Source organism: Poromitra crassiceps, assembly GCF_964638095.1.
Source record: "Poromitra crassiceps genome assembly, chromosome: 1".
Classification (NCBI taxonomy): Eukaryota; Metazoa; Chordata; class Actinopteri; order Beryciformes; family Melamphaidae; genus Poromitra; species Poromitra crassiceps.
The window spans coordinates 6,866,041-6,888,626 of NC_139623.1; the positions used below are offsets into that span (position 1 = coordinate 6,866,041).

Below are 22,586 nucleotides of genomic sequence, written 5' to 3' on the forward strand. Positions count from 1 at the left end.
ATACAATGAAAATATTCTGAGATTTGGGCCCAAGAGACAAATTCAAGTGGCGGTCCATGGCACTGAACTAAATGAGGTGTTCTTGGCTTCATATAAAAATGGTTCAGGAATCTGTCATAAATCAGATCTGTAAAGCAGTGGTTCTCAAAGTGGGGTCTGGAGACCCCCAAGGGTCCTTGAGGGGGTCCCCAGCAAAAATAATTTATCATCACTATAATTCCATCCATAAGGAAAATTACAATGTATGATTATTTGGTCATGGGGTTTCTATAATAAAACATCTAAAAGCAAAATCTTTCCGTTTAGGGGTCCCAGATGTGAAAAGTTTGAGAACCACTGCTAGTACATCATGAAGCTACCTGTTGACGTGTGACTTGTTCCTAGCAGGCTCAATAGCAACAGTTTGACAGGGACATGTGCTCCCTGTTTGTTACTCAAGCCTTTACTAAAAATGGCACCATGACCCATAGGGTGGGTGGGTGGCAGGGAAGTGGTGACATTTACAGGGATAGTGTTTCACAATAGGCGCCAAACTGACTGCCCAGTAGCCTTTAGAAGACTTCTGTTGCAATTAAAAATGTCGGGGTCTATACAGACAAAATGCCACACAGACTTACTGCCGCTACACTCACAAGCCCTGAGGGGATAATGATATTCAGAGCTAAGGGCCCACCTGTCATGATTCATTTTTCCAGTGAAGTTTCTTCCTGACATCAGTACACCAAACCACCATGGCAAATAAAGGGATTAAAAACATAACTCAGAAACTAAATGGATCCATTTTATTTGTCATTCATACACAAGTAAAAAATATTTTTACGCAGACCATCATACAGACATTAACATTCACACTAAACTAAATTTTGAGAAAAGGTGCAGCATTTATAACTCTTAAGCCAAGGAAAAAACATGATCATTTGCTGTATCTACTGTTGATGTCCTGTAAAAACCTCAAGCCGATACACCCAGCCTCGCCATTTAAGTTGGATACTATTAAGTTGTTAGCATTGTCTGCTATACAGATGTAATTAATCCAAGACCAACTGAACTAGCACCAATCAGTGCCTTGAAAAATGAAAAAAAAAAAAAGCACAAGTGTGAATTGAAAAATGTACATGTCCTACATCTACTATTTGAAGATACAAGGCATTATTCTGTCAAAATGTGTCAATTTATTTAGTTGTTTAATTTTGCTCCAAAGCCAGACACACCCACCACAATTTTCCTCTAGTTCAAGATGGGACATTCTTTGGTCCTATAGTGGGTCATTAGTTATTTTCGATACATCCGTAGTCAAAAATGTCTCAAGGAATGCCAAGTGGAATCGTGAAGGAGAGGTAATCTGCCACCTCCCCCCACTCTGCTCTGAAGTGCTGGAAAATGGTAATCCAGGTGGTGAGTACTGCTACCCATAGTAGCAACCCCAACGCTGATCGTTTTACATCTGGAAAAAAGAAAGAAAAGAAAAAGATGTGAAACAATAGATATAGGACGAATCAGCATGACGTCACTTGACACCCAGAAATGCGGAACCCCGTGGCAGTTAATAGTATGAGTTGTGCCAAACAAACGTTAATATCTCAAAAAGTATACATCACATCGCTTATATTTTGACATTCTGAGTGAGAGCAGAAGTAGCTCAAGAGTTTGATGTAGGGGGGATGTCCTATCTCATACAGCACCGACGCCCTCTCTCATAAGCAAGAGGAGCGTCACATCATGGAGTCATACGCCATACTCAAACCGTCTATTCTGATTCAATAAAGTTTGTTAAAATTATATTAAGAGTATCTCATGATTGAAATGCATGTTGTGTTAAAGTTGTGTGAACTGTCGCAGTTTTTAAAATGTAAACAGAGTTAACTGGCTAGAGTCAGCCACTCAAGCCTCGCACCACTTGGGCTCCATAGGGGTTCCATTGGCGTTGCCACACAGTGACGCGGCTTGTTTACCAAAATGCTGCTCGGCTGATCCCTCGTATAGAGTTATAAAAAATGCCCACAGCTACCTTGTGCCGTTATCTTCCTAAACAAAACTAAACTAAAGCCTTACAGCCCAAGGCAATACCCACTTACATTAACTCAACTGATATTGGCTGGGTTTCCCAAAAGCTTCTTAGCGCTAAGAAGCTTCTTTAACCCTTCTTAAGGCCCCCTTAAAAAGCAAACACGTTTCCCAATAGAGAGCCGCAGGGATGACGTATTTTTGTAGGCAGAATGCGGAAGTCCCGAACTTCCTGGTTCTTCACTGTTTCTGTCTATGGGATTTTTGAATGGGTTTTTGCCGCGATGCTTCAAATACGGTCTCTGGGCAACGCAAGATTAATCAAACGCGAACCAGAGTTCCGTCGGATAATCTTCAGACATGAGGACCACTTTGATGAGTTTTGTAGCGTAAATGCGAGCCCTAGAAGTAAAATGCTCGAGCTAAGCTAATCCAGAACTACACACTGTCGCATAGGCTTCCACGTCACGTCAGCGCTCAACCTGGACTGTTGTTGATGTGTGCACTGATTACCCCAGGCTGAACGGGCTGAACCAGGTGAGGGAAAGAGAATTTCCATGTTCGCCCTTTGAAGTGGTGACGTTATTGACGTATATATCCCCATCGACTCAAAAGTGTAGTCTCATTTAGCCGTTTGCTAGCTAGCCATCCTTTTAACGGCACGTAAAAGCTTCAAAACTCGTAAAAGTGGTCCTCGTGTGTGAAGATGATATTACTAAACACTGGTTCGCGTTTGATTAAGCCAACGTTGCTCAGAGAGATTATTAGAAGCATCGCGCCAAAAACCCATTCAAAACTCCCATAGGCGAAAACTGTGAAGAACCAGGGCTGTTAGCATCGATGATTTCCGGACTCGTTACTGTGGCTCTCTATTGCTTCTTAGCCTAAGATGATCTTTCGTTACGAAGGCATGCGTTTCCCGAAAGCTTCTTAGCGCTAAGAAGCTTCTTTGACCCTTCTTAAGGCTCCTGTAAGAAGCCAACGAAGCCAACGTGTTTCCCGATTGCTTCTTAGCCTAAAATGATCTTCTGTTAAGAAGGCTGCGTTTCCCAAAAGCTTCTTAGCGCTAAGATGATCTTTCGTTAAGAAGGTTTTGTAAGAAGGGTCTGGGGCATTCTTAACACCTTCTTAATGACGAAACACTGGCAGATCCAGCCGCGTCAGGCAAAAGGAGATGCTTGTGTCCACTGTTCCTCTTGTGTTTTTCCCTTTTTCCTTTCTTTCATGCACCATTTAGTAGGGGTGTCACGATACACTCAGTTCACGATACGATACGTATCACGATACTGGGTTCACGATAACGATACGATACGATACGATTTTAAGAATATTTTTTTAAACTTGAATAATGACAATATATGACTGGAAAAGTAGTATTTTATTTGAAATGCACAAATACAAAACATGCTGTTGTGGGAAATTGTTATTACAATAACAACTAGAAAAAACATGAGATGGGAGATAAGGCTTATCTTGAAATAGAATGAGTTACACCGTCACTTAGATTTACTTTGAACTAAAAGGTTTCTCAGCAGTATAAATTCTCATTATGCATCTTCAGTTTTTCTTCAAACTCAAACAACAAGACTTTTCTTAGTCTATTTTTTACGCATCTTCAGTTTTTCCTGTCAAGTAAACAGTTTTGCCAGAAACTCAATTGAATGGTTTCTCTCCTGTATAACTTCTCATGTGTCTCTTCAGAGACTTGTTCAACTGAACTACTTTCCACACATTGAACTTCAACAAACAAAGACGTTTCTTTGTCTATTTTTGGGGATTTTTTTTTTTTTTTTTTTTCACGATATGAGATTTCATCTCAACGATACATATCGTGACGTTTTACTATCGCAAAATTTCGTGGGACGATATATTGTGACACCCCTACCATTTAGTGTTTAAAATTGGAGAACACTTGAAAATCTCCCCTGTATGTATGGTTACTTGTGTTTTAAATGTTTTACCGTAGGCTATATTCCTCTAATCAGAATGGATTCCTTTTATAATAAGAATCTTGTGGATTTATATAGCACCTTTCACAGAACCCAAGGTCGCTTAAATTCTGTAGTGTTTCTCGCAATTTTGTTGTATGCTGTGTATATAAAGCAATTTGAACTGCAGTCCATGTCTGAAATAAATAATGTTTAATAGAAGAAGTTCTTGTTTAACATGACCACGATTAGGTTATTCTACAACAGTGTTTCTCAACCACTGGGTCGTGGCCCACTGGTGGGCTCAGAGTGCCATCTAGTGGGCCACAGAGGACCTCTCACATCGAGATGGTGGACAGCTCCAGTTAAGATGCTTCTTAACACATTGACTGCCAGCCGTTTTTTTCTTGCTGTAGGTAGCTTCTGCCAAGCCGTTTTTTGAGGATTGTGGCTCATTTTACAAGAGCCGAGGATTATTTTCTGCTTGGAGTTTGTGAACATACAATATCTCAAAAGTACTAATAGAATGTGTACTTTCTCTGTCTAAAAGAGTTAGTTTGTAAAGTTAGTAGTTATGTAAGCATTAGCAGTTGAATACAGCATGGTTTTAGCGTCAGAAAAAATATTCAGAGATAAACGGCTTTTTGTGAAATTCGATAGAACTGTCACTTTAACCATTCATTTTTGGCTCTCTCTCTCTCTCTCTCCCTCCCCCTCTCGCTCTCTCTCTCTCTCTCTCTCCCTTCCCCTCGCTCTCCCTCCCTCTCTCTCTCTCTCTCCCTCCCTCTCGCTCTCCCTCCCTCCCTCTCGGGAGGGAGACGCACTAGGTTTAATCCTAGTGAGAGGGGGAGAGGGAGAGAGAGAGAGAGAGGGAGGGAGGGAGAGAGAGAGAGCGAGAGAGAGAGAGAGGGAGAGAGCGAGAGGGAGAGTTGCTTCAACTCCTCCCTCTTCTTGGCTGCAGCGGCCGTCACAGTCTCAGTGCTTTGCTGCTGTCCTGTGCCTGTCTGCACGGCCGCTGTTTGAGGAAGTCGGCATGGACTCGCTCGCTTCTTGGAGTTTTGGTTGAGAGAAGCTTTTGCGATTCTGGTCATATTTATGCTGCGTGTTTCAAAGTGTGTTCCAACTGTAATCTATTATGTAAATTTGCAATCCCGCATCGCCAGCAATCAGCGCGAAAAAGAAAGCGTTTTCCCCCATCCATTTTCATGAGAATGGCTGGGGTGAGAATGGCGTGACAAGTTAAAAAAAATGCTTTCCTTCCTCTAGTCAGGAGAGCACTGTTGCCACTTAGTGGGTCGGTGGAATGGGTTGTAAACGTTCGGTGGCTCCAATAATTATATAAGAGATGTAAAAGGGTTAGATGCACATCCCACGGGCAAAAAAAAAAAAATCATTTTTTTGACGACTCTACTCGTCGTTGGCAGTGAACAGCTGGATTGTGTTTGACGACTCAACTCGTTCTTGGCAATTAACGTGTTAAGAGCCTTCTATTTTTTCTTCTTCTTCTCTTCTGTTAAGAAGGCGTTTGGGAAACACTTCTTTGGAGCCTTCTTAACTCCTTAAGAAGCTTCTTAACTCTTAAGAAGCTTCTTTGTTGGGAAACTCAGCCATTGTCTTTGTAATCATCCAGTCAGTTTTGCTGCAAATTTACAGTATATGGATGTGGTCCTTTATCTTACTACTAACCATATGAGCATTTCCAATCTTAAAGTCGAACTGAACCCATTCGTCACGTGCGTCGGAGTCAGTTTCAGACTGAAAACATAATTTGTCTGAGATGACAGGTTGAGAGGCGGGTCATAGTAGCATGTTGATGACTTTATTTGACAATTCTGGGGACTGGATTGGGCTTTGGCCAATCCTGCCGTGTTCCGCCTCCAAATCGAGTGGGATTCAGCGTGTCGTGGCGCTCTCCTCACCAGCCACCTCATCTACCTGACATGTAAATGTGACAGGCTTCAGTGTGTGAGTGTGAGGGCTTCCCACTTCCAGAGGTTTACCTCCAGAAGGCTCAACAGTCATTTCCAGCATCATAGAACCACCACCCACTAGTAAAGCTCAAGTCTCCCACACCTGTACCGTCACTTTTAGGCTTATCCCTAATTCTCAACATTAATCAATCATTTCTAAACCTTTCCCCCCGTCTTTTCCTCCCAATTTCTCCCCAATTGTACTTTGCCAATTCCCCCCGCCTGTCCCAGCCATTGGGCCACCCCCTCTGCCGATCTGAGAGCCGTAGACTAGCACATGCTTCCTCCATTACATGTGTAGTCAGTCACCAGTGTTGGGGGTAGTAACTCATTACAAAAGTAACATATTACATGTAATTAGGGACGTAACGATAACTTGTTAAGGATAATCGTGATAAAATTCCTTACGATAACGTACCGTTTCAAATGTTCACTATCATCAAAACCGTGGTACCGTGATTACCATCGCACCGTGATGACAGTGCTTTGAAAAACATGGTAAATACTGTCCATCATCAACCAAAGTTGGCAACCGTCTCCCAGATGCAAACGTGCAGCCTTGGAGAAATGATTTCAGTGAGTGTATCAATCCTTTTTGGGTCTGAGTTTTCAATATAAAACATTGTAAGATGATTTCAATGAGTCTCTCAGTACTTTTTGAAAATTTTCCGCAATTTACGAATACCGTGATAACCGTGATCATTTTGGTCACGATAATCGTGATGTGAAATTTTCATACAGTTACATCTCTACATGTAATATATTACTTTTAGCAGTAACTCAGTAATATAACTTATTACCGGTACTTATAGTATTTCAGTAATATTATACTGTAACTCAAGTTACAAATTGAGTTATTTTTTTTTAAATCAAAGCACACATTTAAATAAAGATACAATCATTTCCTAATCAAACTCTCTGTTTTTATGCAAATAACCACTACAGATGACAATAACAAAGGAAAAGAATAACATTTAGAATTTTGGATTGTTTACACCGACTTCAAGGCGGTTGAAATTATTTTTTGGGATGTTCCGGGGCGGCGATGTCATTCTGCTGCTGCTGTTGTTTTGGTGAAAGTAATGCAAAAGTAGTGTAATAAGTAACGAGTTACTCTACACAGACAGTAATATTGTAAAGTAACTTATTACTTTCAAATGAAATTAGTAATATGTAGTATATTACATTTTGAAAGTAACTTGCCCAACACTGGTAGTCACAAGCCGCTTCTTTTGACAGCGAGGAGTTTCAGGAGTGGGAGTGGGAGGATCACGCCATTGCCCCCAGTTCCCCTGCCCCCCCGAAGAGGCACCCCGACCGACCAGAGGAGGCGCTAGTGCAGCGACCAGGACTCAGACCCCACCGGCTTCCCACCCGCAGACACGGCCAATTGTGTCTGTAGGAACATCTGACCAAGGCAGCCGGAAGTACCGCTGCTTTCACCACTACACTACCGGGTAGTGGTCTGGGTATTCGGTATCCAGTATCCAGGTGTCTGGGTAATAGTACCCAGACACCCGAATCATTTCTGACGGAAAAGTTGAGAATGCTAGCTTGGAACAGCCCACTAGACTGCAAAGCATAATTTTACTTCCTGACAAAGCTGTGTAGCCTATTCCTAGTTAAGTTTGCTATTGCTACTTTATGGCATACCAGCATAGGTACACATTTGCTTTGACTGTGTGGGTGTGTATCAGAGAGCACTCTTTGCTACATAAAACTCTACGACCGGTGTATAAAATCCCCTGCTGGACAGGAATCAATATCATAGCAAGCCGCTCCCACTCTGTATGACAGACTTTGCACATGCGCGCTATACGTTTATAGACTTAATTGGCCGCACTACAGCGCAAGTCAGGCGCAGACGGGTGGATCTCACTCGCACGGACTGTTCTTCTGTTCTGAACCAAGTTAAATCCTTTTGTTACAACAGTGTGCGTCGGTGACGATGTAAGTTGTCATGCCTAATATTTGACGTTACGTTGTCATGGTGATACGATGCTTATTGTTAATCCCGCAGGGCTTAGAAGTTGATGTGGTAATTAGTAGGCTGTATTAAACCACGAGGTGTTCAACTCTGTTAGCGAGCAGATGTAACTCAGGTTAAATGCTACCGTTTAGTTTCTTTTTGCATGTTTATTTGAATGTGAACTGCATTATAAATCAAGGTAGTCTGCCTTTGCCATGTTGCCCATGATAGTGCAAGGATTCATTGAATTCACTAGCCTACCGAAGTATTTGCGACTGTTTAGTCTGGTCACGTGACCAGTGAACCTGTTGACCCAGTGCTATAGTGTTAATGAATGTGAATGCCCTGCCATCTTGTGGTGAATCAGTAATATTGTTTATTATTCACGTTGCTGATATTCTCCATGTTAAATTCTTATTGTGATGTCACTGTGAGATACTTATTATGCTATTCTATTATTATGTGTTCACAGATATCACAAACCACACACACACACATACCGACAACTATTGAACAGACCTACAATGCTCATCACCGCATGTTTGGAATAAACATTCAACTGAAGGAGAGAAGTTGCTGCGTTTTCTCTTATAGGAAAATTAGGTCAGTTGTACACAGCCAGACTATTGTCACCTATACTGTTTTCTACAACCGGTGAAAGAGTGTGTGTGTGTGTGTGTGTGTGTGTGTGTGTGCGTGTGGAGTTAACACAAAATGTAGGAATTTGAATCAGAAATGAAGGCCCTAGTTGAAAATGGCTGCAATTGTCCTTTATGCCCTGTAAACGCTTTCATACCACACTTATATTGTGCCATTTTATGAAGGGCAATTGCTTTGAAATACATTGCCTGTGTCAGGAGGTTTTGCATGTTGAGAAGAATGATGTAGCACTGATGGCACTCACATGTTTTGATGTGGAGTTGTTCAGTGTAGGCTGGCTTTGTGAAGGCCTCCCGGAAAAACCACACAACATTGACTAGCCAGAGGAATGGAAGGAATGCAAAGCCCCCTGAGCCAAAGAGAGAAAAGCATGATCAAAAGAGAACAGTGTCAGTACCCTTGAATGAACATTTAGGCAGATCAACAAGAACACATTGTTAACAGTCTCTAACACAAGGGACTACTTTCGCCAAAAAACTCATTCTGAAGGAATGGAAGTCTTCAAGGTGCTTACCGCCACCTGCTGTACAAGTAGGTTACTTGTACATGCAACGGACATAAATCTATCCGTTCTGTCCATTTTCTGACGGATCAGTGTGGCCAAGGCCTTAGCTTCCTGAGGAGTGAGGACCAACTCACTTAGGAGGTTTTCAGCTGTCTGGGATCCATTTCTGGCCTACCTCGATGAGGTTAGGGGCGACAGCTACCTCGATGAGGTTAGGGGCGACAGCTACCTCGATGAGGTTAGGGGCGACAGGTGACTTGCCTGGCTGGTATCTCATGGACCCATTACATGGGATTCCATGCATAATGTTCCTTACAAGCACATAAACACTTTGTGTGGTTAGTAGCACCACATTGCAATATTGAATGTCTAATATATATGTATGTATCCATTGTTTTGTTTGTTTGTTTGTTGTTTTTTTCCAGTATCTGAGCCTGTTCTGTCCTGTTTGTGTATTGTTCAAAAAATGAAAATAAAATATTGAAAAACACATTGTTCATGCAATATTTGAGTAAATGCTCATCCTAAACCTCCCAGCATGACTATCTCAACATGTCCTCCAACTTATACTACCAATGATGACCATTATCACTTCTGCTAGACTTGCGGCCCTCGGTGGCAGAGAAATGGTACTACGCTACTTCCGCACAAAAGCAAGTTGAAAAAGCGACTTTTATTCCAAAAAACGAGCTGACAAAGAACAACAAAGGGTTAGGGTTAGGGTATTGGTTAGGGTTAGGTACTGGGTTCGGGGTGGGGATAGCAAGGAACAGATAGCCGAATGGTTACGACAGGTGACTTTCAAGCCAGCAGCCCCGGTTCAAATCCCACACAAGGTTATAATTTGACCAAACTCTGAGACTGGGCTGTTATTCACACGGTCGCTTAAAGTTGAAACGTGATTTTAGGTCCTATTCAGCTGCTTGTAAAAACGACGTCTTGGGTCGTATCCATTTGGAGGGCAGGTTCGTTTGTGTGTGCGCGCGCGCGACTTGTCTAATTATCTAACTAACGTTACACATGACGCAACAAGTAAACACACGTTTCTCTGCCATCACCCATCACACTGGACATCAACACTAGCGTGAGACTCCTCCCACTACTGCAAATATACAGTGTTATTATGCATAACATTAACACATAAACATAATATCTTACCGAGAGAGATCAGCCATGATCGCTAACAGCTGCCTAAGCTAAGTAACGAGTCGATCAGAAAAGCATGTAAACAGCCATGTGATTAGTGAGAAAGTCGGTAAAAGAAGGAGAGCGCTGCGGGTCTTATGCAAAACTAGTGCATGTTTAAGTGTACAGCAGGTAATGAGCTGCTGTGATGAAGAATATAGCGAAATTAACCGTGTTGAGAGCAGAGAAGCTACAACCAGTCAGCCTGCATATGACGCCTTCACTGTTTGCATGTAAAGTCTGCAGTCTGCACGTAACCTCAGTGAGTAAAAATATTCTGTAATGTAACTATTAACAGATGACAATAATTGAAAAACTAACATGGTCATTCAGTACTAGAACACGTTACTAGCCCCAACACTGGGTGATATGGACCAAAAATCATATCTCTGTATTTTTAGGCTGAATGGCAAAAGATGATATATCTCTGTATTTTCTACAAAGTGGGCTAGATTTTCAGTTGTAAATTGGGCTGGGCGATATGGACTCTTACAAAATATATTTACACAATGTGATTTTTGATAAATAATCATCAGTGAATAATGATATAATGAATAACGTTAAGTGGGTAAAGGCAAATAATAGAACAGCTAGAACAGTCTGTAAGCTCAGAAAATGACTTCACTTTACTTCAGCCTTTAAAAGCAGGAAAAGAAGACTGCAATATCACGATATTATCATAAAAAAATCTAAGACGAGATCTAGGTCTCATCTAGTCACAATATTGGCCAGACCTAACCTTGAGTGCCATGCAGAAACGCTGAGACACAAGTTGCAGAAAAACATGATTAAAGTTGATTATCTGCTTCTTTAAATGGTATAGTGACGATAAATTACTTTGTTTGAGACACGCGCTCGCACACACACACACACACACACACACACCTCGCTGATTGCTGTGTTGACAGACTGGCATATATTATGGGGTAGACGTTCTGGTTCACTGTGGTTTTATTTAACGCTACCGTAGTTTGACTGTCAGAATCCCTTTACCTTGTCTTCTGTTGAAACGTCGAAACTTGTATATTTCTTTGCTGTGGTAAGGGACGCTAACGTTAGCATTGGTGATGTCAATAAACTCACTGATAGGAATTGTACCCCCAGTTTTAGACAGTGGGGGCAAAAGTTTGCCCCAAAATATTTTTTACATTTCCTACACTGCCATGGGTACACTCGGCGTGAATTACCCACAATTCGATGCAATGAATGAAATTATTGCTGCCAGCTGGGTCTTTTAAAAATGGCAATCAGCAAAATATCGCCAGCTGTGCAAATTCACACATTTAAATGCAATAAGTATCTTCTGTCATTTGTGAATGTTATCACTGTAGTGTGCCACTGCCAGCAAATGTTTTAATGCCCAATTGTTTCTTAAATTTTCTTTCTTCTTAATACATTTATTTATTTATGTTATTAAAAGCACTTGTGACCATGATGCAATCGCACACTCGCTAGCCTGTTCCAAATGTTTGCTCTTCCAATGTGAGGAAGGACTCTTGTCTACAGAGGTAGAGAGTGACTCCTGTCCTGCGGAGGAGATCCTTGACATTATAGAGAAACAGAAACAGCGTACGTCTATGTAGCTAACAGCTACATCCTAAAACAAAGAGGAACAAAGGAAGAAGAAAGACTTGTTTGTATCCAAATTTGCCACAATTACTTCACACTTGCTCTTACCTAAATAATATTTTCTGCATAGGCTGAGTTTCTCCTCATTGGGCAGTCGTTCCAGATTCATCGTGATTCCTGTGGCCTACAGAATAGAAAAACAAGTAAAGTAACTTGTGACATGTGATAAAGAACAACGAGCCACTGTCGCCTTTCATAAAATAATGTTAAATCAAATGTATTTTGGACTGGATAGGGCTAAAGCAAGCCAAAAACATTTGTCTCATATAAAATACCAGCCTATCTACTCTGTAACGTTAGTCATGTTACAATTATGATTAAAACACTACCTATGCTAGCACATTAGCTTAGCAAAATAGCGTTAGCTTTCACTGACTAACTTGACTACCATTCGACAGCCGTAGCATTTTGATAAGGCAATTTGTCCGGTATTATGTGGAATGAGAAGAGACAATTCACCTGATATTTTAAAGCCGATAGTCTGCGTCTGAATCTTACCGTACTCTGAAAATAAATGCAGAGAGAATAAATCAAGACAGCAACAAATTACTATGGTCGAGCTAGCGGTAACATATTAAACACTTCCTGTAGACTACGTGCTTTTCAAAATAGTAGTTCCTTGACAAACAACTTAGCACCCCAGGCTATCCCTTATTATACAGTCTATGGGCTATCCGGACGGACGCACACACCGCTCTCAAATTATAGTAGTGGGATTGTTTATAATTGTGGATGGAAAATATCTGTTGTGCTGGTGTACATCGCCTACCTCTGTCAAATAACATTTTGTGTGCGTTCATTTCCAAGGCTTAAAAAAAACTAAACCGGAACCTGTATTGAACTTAACCCTGCTGACTTGACGCTCTTATCGTCGTCGGGGATCTAACGCTACTTCCCTGTTACTATCGATCCTGTGTAAATAAATAAATAATAACGGGTAGCCTACACGGCATTGCTCCACTGTCAGTGCATTGGTACACGCGGTCATCGTGCTGGTGGCATGCAAAAGTAGACTGCCGAAAGAACGAAGTCTAGCCCTACCTGCTAAATGGGTGTTTCAGTTTCGCGGATGGAGAATGGAAGACAATACCGCTCTCTGGTGGTTGCGCTAGGGTACTGGCCATTAGGATTATTCCCCAACTTTCAATATTGACAAGGATAGACCAGACAGACAGGAATGGTTTAGGCTAGTTTAGTGTTTGTAGGCCTATGCCAGACAAACAAGGGCAAATTCGGCCCAGGACCACGTGCGTCTTTGACACAAATAGCATACCACCATCGATTTACTCTGGAGATTATGCTCCCTTGTCCTCTCCCTACTTATCCCACCACTTATATAGCCTCAGCCAGGGAGGATTTTTTATACATCACTGTTTTATATATTTCTTCTTCTTCTGGCGTGTGTCTTTAGACCTGCAGCTCCGTTGAGGCAAGCCAGGCCAACGTTTCATCGTCCAGTTCCATCAGGCCGCGTTCTCCATGCGGTGGCCGGTGTTTGGGGCAACTGGTGGTTATATGTTCCACAGTCTGTGCAGGGGCTCCACACTCGCATGAGGCACTGTCCTTAAGATATATTTTATATATTTTATAAAGCCTTTTAAATCCGTGTTACTTCAAAACATGAAGACGAACTGCCGACGTCAAGTAGGCTACTTCATTGGCAAAGTTGCATTTATGTTCGTTGTGTGCCTGTTTAACTTCAATATGTCAATAAAGATTAAAAAAGACGAACTTCCGCTGCCGACATGTGAGGTATACAGTATGTCAATAAAGACAAAAAAAAAAGTGAACTTCCGCTGCGGAGGTCACGTGACTTCCTGTCAGTTGCGGAGGCGTGAGGTCCGCCCATTGTCTGCAGCCAGGTACTCTTGAAATAAGCAGCAGTTGTTTTTTAATTCTGATGGTATTTATTCTACTCTATAATAGTAGGACTAATCTTGATTTATTGCACACTTTTAACCCCGTTACAAAGTGCTTTCAAGATCAATATTTAACAACTACATAATGCTCAAAGTGTGTGTGTTTTTAAATGACTGGGGACACTGAGCTGATCTAATGTGTGTCCAGGGCCCTGCGGAGAAAGCTCGGTCCGTTCAGTCTGTGGAAAGAATCCTGCTCACATGAGACCCAAATTGGCCGAAATAGTGGGGCAGCTTAGCTAAAAGTTTTTTTTTCCAGTATTTTATTTTCAAATTTTGTAGAAAATGATTAGCCCCAGGGCCCATGGTACTATTATTCCGGCCCTGCCCATCGTCAGAGATTGCTGCACAGCTATAGGGAAGTTCAGAGAGGACTCCGAGCAGCGAAAGATGGTGAGTTCTGCCTCCGACGGGAGGGTTACTTTGTAGGCCTTAGAGCAGGGGTTCCCAACATTTTTGTGCCAAGGACCGGTAGATACATGGAAAAAAAAGTTGCGGACCGGTTATCAATTTGAATGGTTTTTAGTTAGATATATATTTACTCACCAGGTGGTGACAAAGGGCAAATAACTTTTGTGTTGTACTGTATGTAGCCTACAGTATTTATGTTTTTGTTTAAACTACAAACATAAATAAACGTCAACTTGAAACTATGTTTCAACTACCACACACACCCTATAATATTATAGCCTATGTTTATAATTTATTTTTTTGCACCGGGCTCGCGGCCCGGTACCAAATGCGTTGCGGCGCGGTACCGGTCCGCGGCCTGGTGGTTGGGGACCACTGCCTTAGAGTACCAGTCAAATATTTTGGCCCAGAATCCCGTTAGTGAAGGGCAGAACCAAAAGGCATGAGCTAGTGTGCCCTCTGACATCTGACACTTGTCACACAGTTGCGAGACAGAAGGGAAGATCTTGTGTAATTTATACTTGGAGTAATGATATAATTCTAGATGTAGGACAGAATTATTGAGTCCACTTCTTTGAAAAAAGCCGATGTGAGGAAGATGGGAAGGTTTTGACACAGATAGAGGAACCTGGGAAGTGAAACCATCTTAATTGAGTTTATACGGCCAATCATGGACAAGAGTAGGATTTTCCAGTTTTCTATAAAAAAAATTAAGTCTTAAAACAAAATCACTAAAATTTAATTAGTTTAGGTTTTCTGGGTATGGTCAAGCCAAGATAGGTGAGGCGGTCCTTTGCCAATTTGAATGGGAGTTTTTCCAGGAAACCAGGAAAGGGAGTGAAGACATCAGAGAGAGGCATAAAGTCACTCTTTGTCCAGTTACAGTAATTGTGTATCCGAAGAGGGCCGGCGAGAGAGGGCAACCCTGCGGAACCAAGCGGAGTAATGGAAACAATGGTTGACTTATCACCATTGGTTATAACTGAACATGACGGACTAGCATATGAGCTTTACCCAGGAATCGCCAAACCCAAATCTGTGCAACGACTCGAACATATAAGGCCACTCAACCTGGTCGAATGCCTTCTGTGCGTCAAGTGACAAAATCGCTGCACCACTGGTCTTACTGTGATCTGTGTATATGGTGTTGAGGAGGCGTCTGACATTGAAGAAAGAGAACCTATTTGGGATCAACCCTGTCTGGTCAGGATGAATGATGGATGACAAATGTTTATTTAGCCGGGTAGCCAGCGTTTTAGTGATTACCTTTCTGTCAAAATTGTTGAGTGCTATGGGTCTGTAGCTGGCAGGGTCTACTTCCTCCTTCCGCCTTTTTAAAATGAGGGAGATGTTAGCTTCATATAGTGTCCTCGGCAATAATTTGTCCTTCTTAGAGCTAGATGTCATTCTAAGGAGGAGTGGGGCAAGAATGTCACAGGATTTCTTATAGAATTCAGCACCAAATCCATCTGGCCCAGCTGCTTTGCCTGATGGAAATGATTTTATGGCAGAGGTTATTTCCTCCAATGTGAAATCAGAGTCTAAGGCCGTGTTCAGACTAGGAGGCCAAATCTGATTTGTGAACTTTAGTGACCTATTAATGACTTTATCCAGATTGGTTTTATGAGTCTGGACGCTCAAAGTCTGATTTGTGTCACTTGTCCCAAACCACATATGGAGGTAGTTTCCAATCTGCTTTCGACTGATGTGACTTCAGTGCGGACGCGCAGATCCACCAAATCTGATTTGAACGTCACTCGCAACTCATGATCAAATGCTTCTGCGCAGGAAAACCACGTCACCAACCTACGTAGCTACTGACGCCCACGTCGTTACCATAGCAACCCATGCAGATAGGCTGTTTAGGTCTGGACACAGATCCGACTTGAGAATCAGATTTGTGGCAGTGCGTTTGGGCATTTCTAGAGGGTCAAAAAATTAATTTAAATCAGATTGGGTGGCATCATACTTAGATGAGTAGAGTTCACTGTACAACTCCCTAAAACGGTCATTTATCTCTTTGGGGTCGGTCAGCAGGGCGCCTCTCTTCGATTTGATGGAAAGGATTGACCTGGAAGCCTGAGCGCCGTTGAGCTAGCTAAAAGTTCCTATTGTTTAACATTTTGCGATCAAAGCATATAGTTTGGTCCACTTATAGCCAAAGGCATTCAAAAAGAATTTGATATGGGGGCATCATGAAGGGGGGGTGGGGTTTGCAGCCACAGACTGGCAGCCTATGGAAATTGTAACTGCAATAAGGTTGTGTATTCTTATCTGATATGGATGATCTAGGTGTCAAATCATACATGTTTTTATGATGATTCATTCAAATATGGAACTTTGAATTGCTCAGAAGCTTCCTTCTATCTCAGAATTCAAGTGTTTAGATTTGGGCAGTTATGACAATCACTTATCTTGAGTCTTGATTTTTTTTAGATGAAAGCTTCTGAGCAGTTCTAAAGTTCCAATTTGAATTTCTTGTGAGAAATGTATGATTTGACACCAAGATCATCCATATCAGATTAGTCTACACAGCAACTTTATTGCAGTTACACTTTCCATAGCTGTCGTCAGTCTGTGGCCAATTTTTTTTTCCATCTCCTAAATTCATGATGCCCGCATATCAAAATCTTTCTGGAAGGCCTTTGGCAATGAGTGTACCAAATTATATGCTTTTATCACAAAATGTACAATATTGTTATGCTTAACTGCCCCACTACTAGCCTGGTAAATCAGCCATTCACGTGAACTCACATTTCATTTTGTTGTAGTAGGTAGAACGAATTGTGAGTTCACGTGACTGGCTGGTTTACCAGGCTACCACTATACTAGGTGATGGCTCAATTTCTGTAGCATTGTGCACCCAAGTGGGTGTTCTGTGGAACTGATTCAATATTGGTCATTTATTTGAGCCATGCTGAAATTCAAACCAACCAAAGATATCAATTTAGTCTACTGGAAAGCTCTATGGCCTATACTAGTGAACCCAGCAATATTGTTTCCTATGAGGTTTTATGATTAAAATGTCATATAGGTTTAGCAGATGAGATTAAGCTTGGTTGCTAAGAGTTGCGTGTTGGGCAATTTGAGTAGCGGTAATTGCCATAATGAGCGAATTAATTGCCAAAACAAAACAGGAATAGTATGAGCAAAAATGTAGCTTTTTTCCCCTGGTTTCAGCCTAATCGTAATTTATGCAAATCATGCTCATGAAGAAAGGTTGCATTAGTTTAGTATGGCAAGAGATTAATTTCTGGTCATCAAAACACAGAGACTAAACTCGATCATCCTTCTAAGTTCACTAAAAGGGAAAAAATATAGCCATTTCCTGATTTTGACCTCATTTCTACATCGTTTATGCAAATTATGCTAACGAGGAAAGGTTGCATGACTGCACCATGGTAATGTGGATTTCTAGACAACACCATGCATGGACTTCCCATGCATGAAAATAAACCAAACTTTGCACAATGGTCCAGTCCCATCCCAAACTTCGTTGACACGAATTTGGAGCCAATAGTCCTAATGGTGGTGCTACAGCAACCGTCTAAAGTTTCAAACTTTGAAAATTCATACAAATCAGGCATACCTGCTACGGCTTTGCAACCTTCAATGAAATGTGGGCCCAAGTGAGGAGAAACCTTTGTACACTGCAACCTATGGCCAATTATGAAGTCCAAAGACCGCAAAATTGCAAAAACTGTAAAACTAATGAAACCCTACTCCTCCCACAATTTTTCTTCAAACGACACCAAACTTCAGCATCTGCATCGGTAGACTGTCCTACACAAAAAATTCAGACAGGTTTTCGATTGATCAAAAATTGAGCCCACAGTGCATCAAAATGTTTTACTGTAAACGGTACTGTAAACAGCTACTGCAAATTCTTGCTATATAAAGCTTGAAACTTCACGGGGAAAAAATACAAAATTTTGCTGTTACAGTAGTTGAAGTGTGTAAAATCTCAGAATTTTATCTCAAAAACTGATTTTTTTTACAATATTTTGAATTCTGCCCTCATGTATAGCCTAGACTCTAGGCTATTCATGTTCTACGGCTACGCCCTAGACTGAGCATCGATGGGAAAACACACACACACACACACACACACACACACACACACACACACACACACACACACACACACACACACACACACACACACACACACACACGTATGATGATGTCATCAGTGATGTCACTTGAGCAATTGTGCATTGTGACACCACTGATGATGTCATCAGTGTTGTGACATCACTGATGATGTCATCAGCACCCAGAGTTGGGGACTTGGACTTGAGACTTTACTTTACTTTACTTTACTGTATTTGTTTATTTGATCAGGACAGTACACATTGATGAACAGTTACCTACATTGCACACCTACATATGCCAAATGGAATATAATAATGTTGCATTAAAAGCTAAAGTGTGCGGGATAAAAGTGCAAAATTACAAAAGAAAAACTTGGATGTGAGTCGCACTTAAGTCACACACAGTGACTTGAGACTAGACTTGAGACTTTTCCTCAAAGACTTGAGACTTGACTTGGACTTGGGATTTGGGACTTGTGAACAATCTTTATTTTTGTGTGTATTAACATTAAGGTATATTAATAATAATGTCAACTAATCAATGCTGATGCTGTATGCTAATAGATAGTGTGGATAATACAGTAGCCTACATGCTTTGAATCCCTTAGTTTTAGCTATGCAGTGTTCTAAGCAGACTGGATGGCATGCAGCAGATGATAGAACGCTCATCCATAAGAGACTTGAGACTTGACTTGGACTTGTGACCAAAGACGTGAGACTTGACATGGACTATAGCTAAAAGACTTGAGACTTGACTTGGACTCTAGCTCAAAGACTTGACTTGCCCGGCCATGACCCATTGCTGCGCAGCAGCTATAATTATTATGCTATTATTACAACCATCATGCTAATGATCAGTGAATGGACGTGCACAATGGAAATAATAATAGTAGTAATAATACAATAATAATACATTATTCTCAATCTCTGATTTTAAGAAGAGAGGTCAGTCAGGGGCAAGAATGTGGAGGACTTGAAGATGAGCAGGAGGATATTGCGTCTGGAGATATTTCTGAGATTGAAGAAAGTGTTTTGGTGATGTGTTTGATGTGTGTGTCAAAGGAGTGTATATCCAGGATGACTCTGAGATGTGTTACCACTTACCAGTGGGGTTACCAGTAGTGGGGGATGTGATGATAAGCCAGGGATAGACTGTGGGATGTGGGAAACTTTGAGGGTGGCTGTGGTGGAACTAAGCATTGTCTCAGTTATTTTTTTGGAGTCTCACATAATTCTCAGTCATCAAAGTATTGATGTCAGAGACAGTCAATAAGAGCAGGGGTGTAGATTGAGGGGGATCTGGTGTGAATGTACAGTAGCTCTGTGTCGTCAGTATAACAGCAGAAATGTAAGCCATGTTGATGGATGATTATGGCCAAGAGGGAGCATCTAACTGATGAAGAGCAGTGGGCCCAGAACAGAACTCTGAGGAACACCTTGGGAGTAGGGGGACAGGGCAGAGCTGCAGCCTTCTCCACTGGAGGCAGTCAAATAAGCTCATCCAAAATGTCGCTTAGACAGCAGTGGCCATGAGCCCCATAGGTCAGCAGGAAAGACTCATTAAGCCTCCTCCTTTGAGCTGGTTGACTCACCAATTAGAACACCTTTTTTTTTTACAGCAAGATCACTTTTCCAGATTGATGTAGCTACGCTAGTTTATATTACACATGTATTAGCTACTTTAAATAATCATGTAAAAGCAATTTATGTTTGAATAAAAATTGCACGACTCCCCCACATATATCTGATTGATAGCCTATAAAAAATAATACTATTTTTTTTTACAACATTTTTTTTTTACTACATTGGAAAAACTCACTTTCCCGTGAAGCATTGCGGTTCCCCCTCCCATCTCGCGCCTTCCCTCTTGTCTCTCCTCGAACTGCTAGCTATCGGTGTGTGTTGTTGTTGAAGCAATGATGGCGGCAGCGGGATGCGGATCAGCAACCGCGGCTGCCGTAGGAGGCCAAGGTGGTACCGCTACGGCCAGGGGTCGTTTCCCCGGTCGGCCTTGGTCGTCTCGCAGTCGTTTGCGCTCTGAGAAGCGGTGGCAACTCGGGCGATCAGGGGCAGAAGCTGATGATGTGACTAACGGAGGCCCAAGGCCCACAAACCTGGTTCTTTCGTTAAACGAAGACCAGTCTCACTTGCGCTTACTTGGGATAGAGGCGAACCACAAGAGCCTTGGCCAGGTTGGATACAGCTCAAGTGGGAGTGAAGAGGTGAGGTCCCAAACCGACTCAGGAGTTAGTATCTTTATTTCATTTTCTTACATTTGTGTGCCAGAGAAATGTGTATGAATGAGTGCTGTCCATAATATTGTGACTCGTTAGTGCCATGGAGAAATGTCAACATTGCTCGTTAAGCTAACGCGTTAACTTGAGCGTCAAGCCCATTGACTGGCTACCATTACATGCTAACTAAGGTTAGCACAGGACAGCTTTCGCTGTTCCATTTCAAATCAACGCATTTAATGAACGATCGTAAGAAACACATGCATTCAACATACTAGTAGGGGATCATATAAAGTAACTATAACGTATTTTGGCAGCTGCTAGTTTGAAGCTTTATAGTAATATAATACATTAACATTAAAATGGTGCTAAATCAGACAGTCTGTGAGGACGCCAATTTGTAAACAGGGGTCGTAATTATTACATCTATGGCCCGTTGGTTATCATGACATGAGCTAGAGTAGAAGCTAACACAAAGAAGGAGAAGGCTAGCGATTCTGTGTATCCTGTGGAGCGGCTAACGCTAACTGTTCTTTAGCGTTATATCCTGCCCAGATGCTAGAAGTGCTATTTGCATAGCTAGACTATAACATTGAACACGCATATCTTTCACGTTACGACTACTACTTTTAAATGTAATGTTAATGCGACGTCAGCACTCTAGCTAACTAAAGTTTTGAGTTTAGCTAGCGCTGGCTTGTCTTCAGACAGAAGTGAGTTTAAATTGATTCAGGAGGAGGGGGAAGGGCTAAGTGCTAGCTAATATTACCTAGCAGGACAGGTTTAAATTGTGGTGCACAAGTGTACCAACGCTATTAGCATTGTCTGTTGTTAGATTTAATAGCTCCCTACAAATATACAGAGTCGTTAATGTCTAATCTGTATTCACCGAAATGCAACATTAGCTAGAATAGGCTTCCAGGTCGTATCTGCAAGCACAAGGAACTATAGCACAATTGGAGGGAATTGTCCAGAGACTCACCTTTAGTTGCTGATATTGTAGGGACAGTAGTAACAAATCTAATATATAATAATATAATCTCAGTTTTGGGTGGTCCATGGCCCTAATGTGTAGTACTACATTAAGGTTTTAGAGACTTGTGTTTGCATGATCTAGTGAATAATTGTAATAACATTTAGCATAACAAAACTTTCAGAAAGAGTGAGGCTACCTTAACTAGCTGTATTGGCTGACCTAGAATATTTTGTTTGAATGAGGAGAGAATGAAAATAATTGTGCATGGTCTGTCATTGATATAGCAATAAAATAACTTGTTTTATGTTACACCTAGCCATTTTGCCCAATATAAGACAAACATGTACCCTACTGTTTTGCTGAATAATAGGATAGTGATTATGGTTGATCTGAATCCATCCCTCACTATGAGCATGCTGAGAATGAGAAATTAATTAGTTGTTTAATTTTAGATGAGTCATAGTTGAGGTCTGGTTACTTTGAATTTCTTAGTCTGCAGAGTAGACATATTTGATGTTTCACTCTACAATTTGACACAAATGCTATAGATTAAATATTATCTTTAAAGAATAGTAGCCTCCAGCACAGGGGGTGTTCAGTTTCTTCATGTGTTTATTACTTGTTTTCTAGGGAGATGATTTCAGAGGATTTGTAGGTGAGAAAAAAGGCTACAAAGGACCTTTACGTTCCCGGCAACATCCTTCCAAAGGTAAAAATTGACTGCATACATCATATTACATGTAATTTGTGAACAACCCATGTTTGTACTAGAGATGGGCATTTTAAGCAATTTAAATACTCGAGTACTCTCCTTCTATTATGAACGAGTAACCGGGTACTCGCGCGCACGCGGGTGGGGGGTCTGTGTGATTACTATGGTAATGACGGAACAGGGGTAATCTGCTGTCTATGGGGCTGTTCACACAACGTTTTCATTTTTGCATGGAAAAGCGCTACCTGGAGAGGGACTGACTGTGATATTAGGTGATGCTAAGCGAATGTCTAAAGCCTACCTCAGACAGCATCTCTGATGGTTGGATGGATGGCATTAGCGCTTCGGAGCAGACACTAGTGTTGTGAATCGAGCGGAGGCTCATTTCCA

The 22,586-nt window shown here is 41.5% G+C and overlaps 2 protein-coding genes across 2 annotated transcripts in view; one reads left to right on the forward strand and one right to left on the reverse strand.

The window, feature by feature from the left end:
- Nucleotides 1–774: 774 nt before the first annotated feature.
- On the reverse strand, nucleotides 775–12,421 carry psenen (presenilin enhancer, gamma-secretase subunit). Its single transcript, XM_083648152.1, has 4 exons — nucleotides 12,310–12,421; nucleotides 11,899–11,974; nucleotides 8,776–8,880; nucleotides 775–1,444 (listed from the first exon to the last, which is right to left on the reverse strand). Exons 2-4 carry the CDS (start codon nucleotides 11,957–11,959, stop codon nucleotides 1,305–1,307), a joined length of 306 nt encoding a protein of 101 aa, XP_083504278.1. The 5' UTR covers nucleotides 11,960–11,974; nucleotides 12,310–12,421; the 3' UTR covers nucleotides 775–1,304.
- Nucleotides 12,422–20,190: 7,769 nt separating this feature from the next.
- kmt2bb (lysine (K)-specific methyltransferase 2Bb) overlaps nucleotides 20,191–22,586 on the forward strand; it is a gene marked incomplete at its 5' end in the record, with an annotated part of 70,044 nt that continues 67,648 nt past the window's right edge. Inside the window, 2 exons of the mRNA XM_083635525.1 lie at nucleotides 20,191–20,496; nucleotides 22,115–22,193. Of these exons, the coding sequence (XP_083491651.1) occupies nucleotides 20,191–20,496; nucleotides 22,115–22,193 (385 nt within the window). The remainder of the gene's footprint in view (nucleotides 20,497–22,114; nucleotides 22,194–22,586) is intronic.